The 3,779-nt window shown below is 35.3% G+C and overlaps 1 protein-coding gene across 1 annotated transcript; it reads right to left on the bottom strand.

Annotated features, from left to right (window-relative positions):
• Positions 1 to 447: 447 nt before the first annotated feature.
• Positions 448 to 2,869, bottom strand: LOC139902032 (uncharacterized mitochondrial protein AtMg00810-like). Its single transcript, XM_071884694.1, has 3 exons — positions 2,241 to 2,869; positions 1,638 to 1,642; positions 448 to 614 (listed from the first exon to the last, which is right to left on the bottom strand). Exons 1-3 carry the CDS (start codon positions 2,867 to 2,869, stop codon positions 448 to 450), a joined length of 801 nt encoding a protein of 266 aa, XP_071740795.1.
• Between the last annotated feature and the right edge of the window lie 910 nt (positions 2,870 to 3,779).

Raw genomic sequence — 3,779 nt, 5'->3', positions numbered from 1 at the left:
ACCATCCGCTAAATAATAACCATTTGAGTAATTATTACCATTGACAGTAAATGAAGCAAATGGTGAAATTCCATTCTTGATGTCATCGAACAATGAAAATTGATTCAAAGCGTCTTCTAATTTTTTTTTGGGATATTTTCAATTTTCTTGAAAATAGTGCTTGGCTAAAGTTTCGCCTGCAAGTTCACGATCTCTATGAATGTAAATTCGAGACCGTGGAACTCGTTCAGCCATTGCAGCCTCTTCAGCATCCAATTCTTCGGCCATTGTTCGTAAAAGATCCAAATTTTCTTCGTCATCTGAACCCCAAATATCAAAAAGCTTAAACAAAGTTTTTGCCATTGAAAATTTTCTATAACAAGTATTGAATTAATAAGAGAGTATTGAAAGAAATGTGGGTAAAAAATGGTATAAGAAATGTGGTATTTATAAAAAAAAACAAACACACTATGCAACACATTCAGGTGATGAGGCCATCGTGCCAGAGGAAAAATGCAGCCATAACACCGCATTGAGGCGCGATCCAGGCATGATGGACCAAAAATCAGGCCATAGCGCTGCGTTAGTGGTGGTCTTAGCTTTCTCACTCTTTCTTTGTAAGTCTCTTTTAGATTCTTCAAAAATAATATGATATAAGACCATCTATTAAAACAAATGTAAAAAACGTACCTATAAAATTAACTATACTATAACAAATTTAAGAAAAACTTGAAGTTCTGTTAGACCGTTCCCAAATGTTGTGCTATGACTCCGCCCTTGCTTCGCCCTTACTTTTGTTTTTAAATAGCATATATTAGGACGGATCTTTTCTCTTTTGTACAATATTAACTTGTACCCATCCCATAAACACTTCTACTTAAATTTATTTAATTAATTTTTGTGGGGTATATAATTGGTAGTGTTTTGTTATGAGAATGTGTTGGGAGGAAGTGGAGAGAGAAAATTGATGTGGCGCTTAATAGAATTATAATTTGCTTGATCTTCTCATTAAACATCCGATGCTTTAAATATTCAAGGGACTCACTTGCCTAACCTACAATGAGAGAAATAAGGAAAGGATACACATAATCTTTACAACCTTTAGCAACAAGAAACAAATCCTCTAGACAGTGGCGGAACTTGAGTAATCATTTTGAGGGGGCAAAAATAATTCAGTCTTCAAATTATACTCCCTCTGTCCCAGATTAATTGTTTCCAGATAAAAAATGCAAAGTGTAAAAAATGTCATTATCACATGCACTGTAATTTTTCTGTACTTTTTTCTAACTTTACAGTTTTACCCTCAGTCAATTAATTAGAAAAACCTATAACTTTTGTAATTAATCAATTCACTAGTGATAATATTATAAACTTCATTAAATTACTTTCCATTTTTTGAAGCGGATGATTAATTTAGGATGATCTGAAGAAAAAAAATACTGGACAATTAATCTGGAACGGATGGAGTATTTAAACACAGAGTTACACTCTAGTATGTTGAATGAGAATAAAATTAACTCCAGTTTTCTTAGTATTCATTAACGATTTTTATTATTGTACTATCATACTTTCGACACATCCTTTTATTACTTTATGTAATCACATATTATCTATATAAATATTAAATATAATACTGTATATGATATACTATGATGTACCGGGCCTTTAGGATAAAAATGAAAATTAATTAGTAAAAAAAAAAAGCATCTGGTTTCACGAATATCAAGGGGAAAGAAATAGAGAGAGAAAAATATAATATTATCTCTTTCTTCAACCTCCATTTCTAATCATATTTTCAACCATTCTTACATTTCTTCTTAAAAAAAGCTACCTCCATATATAATCTACTCAAAAATCATTGTATATATATCACTAGTTACTCGAAACTTAGAGGGGGCGGGTGCCCCACCCTGCCCTTGGTAAGATCCGCCCCTGCCTCTAGACCCTTCTAGACACATACATACGACACATACATATATTCTGTACATATACTATATGATATCTAATATAGCCCCTTAGTCAAAACAGTAGGAGGACGAATCCTGAGAGTGTCCCGGAAAGAGTCGAATAATACACGAGGTAGCCCCTTAGTAAAAATATCTGCAATTTGAAAATGAGTAGGCACATGTAATACCCGAAATTGACCTCGAGCGACCTATTCCCATACAAAATGAATGTCCATTTCTATGTGTTTAGTTCATTGGTGTTGAACAGGATTTCCAGACATAAAAATAGCATTAATATTATCACAGAAAACAAACATGGCTTTCGTAATCGGACATTGAAGTTCTAACAGCAAGTTACGCAACCAACAACTCTTGAACACCACATTTGCAGCACCACAATATTCAGCTTTGGCACTAGAACGTGAAACCGTAGGCTTACGTTTATACGACCATGAAATTAAGATATTGCCAAAAAATACACAATACCTAGACGTGGACCGTCGCGTGTCGGGGAACCCACCCCAATCTGCATCCGTGTATGAAACCAGATCCTTAAGTAAAGACTTATATAGATGAAGACCATACTGAACTATACCTTGAATATAGCGGACAATTCGCTTAAGAGAATTCATGTGACATTCTTTCGGATTATGTATGTGCAAGCAAATTTTTTGCACGACGTAAGAAATATCGGGTTGCATAAATGTCAAGTATTGTAAGGCACCAGCCAAGCTTTGAAATTTGGTCGGAACAGAGTACAGTTTACCTTGATTGGAGTTTAACTTTCCATTGGTGTCTACTGGTGTACGTGCTGCTTTGCAACCAACCATCCCAGCACGTTCAATGATGTATTTTGCATAATTTGTTTGATTTAAAAATAAGCCATTAGAAGTACGTTGAACCGAAATTCCCAAAAACGAACTCAGATGACCGAGGTCCTTCATTGCAAATTCACGGGATAACAGATGCAATAATTTTTCACGAAGAGAAGAGGTAGATGTTGTCAAAATAATGTTGTCAATGTATAACAAAATGTATTCAACATCCTTACCTTGGTGAAAGATGAACAAAGAGTGATCGGTTGTGCTATCTCGAAAACCAATCGATGCCACAAAATTAGCAAAGCGTTGTTACCACACTCTTGGAGTTTGTTTCAAACTGTATAACGAGCTTTTGAGAAGACACACGTGATTCAGATAGTGTGGATCACGAAAACCATACGGTTGATGCATATATACCGTCTCATTTAAAGAACCATGTAGAAATACGTTTTTCACGTCTAATTGATGAATATCCCATGATTTTGATAAAGCAATAGATAAAACCATTCAAATGGTAGCCGACTTAATTACCGGATTAAATGTGTCATTGCAATCAATGCCAACCGTTTGAGAACGACCATCACCCACGAGTCTAGCTTTTTACCTCTCAAATGAGCTATCAGATTTCATTTTAAGGCAAAAAATCCAGATACTTCGAATTATGCATGTTAGTAGTCCTAGGTACAAGAATCCACGTCTTATTATCCAATAAAGCTTGAAATTCATCGGTCATGGCTTGGTTTCAATGTGGATCGGAGATAGCTTCAGAGGGTGTATGGGGGATAGGAGAGAGAGTTGTAGTTGTAGGGAGATTAAATGGTATTTTTGGCTGAATCGGTGAAGGACAAGTAGGCCCAATAGAAGAAGGTATATTAACAGGTGGACTAGTTGGATTCGGGACAACAAGAGGTGATATAAAATAATTTTGTGGGAAGTAAAAATATGGATGTATAGATGACCGGAGGAAGTCGTAGATAGGAGGTGATGGCTGAGTTTCCGTTGCAAAAGGAAAAGTAGATTCGTCAAAAATAAC

Source organism: Rutidosis leptorrhynchoides, chromosome 1 (assembly GCF_046630445.1).
Source record: "Rutidosis leptorrhynchoides isolate AG116_Rl617_1_P2 chromosome 1, CSIRO_AGI_Rlap_v1, whole genome shotgun sequence".
In the NCBI taxonomy this organism is placed as follows: domain Eukaryota; kingdom Viridiplantae; phylum Streptophyta; class Magnoliopsida; order Asterales; family Asteraceae; genus Rutidosis; species Rutidosis leptorrhynchoides.
This window is presented reverse-complemented; position numbering and strand designations above follow the sequence as displayed.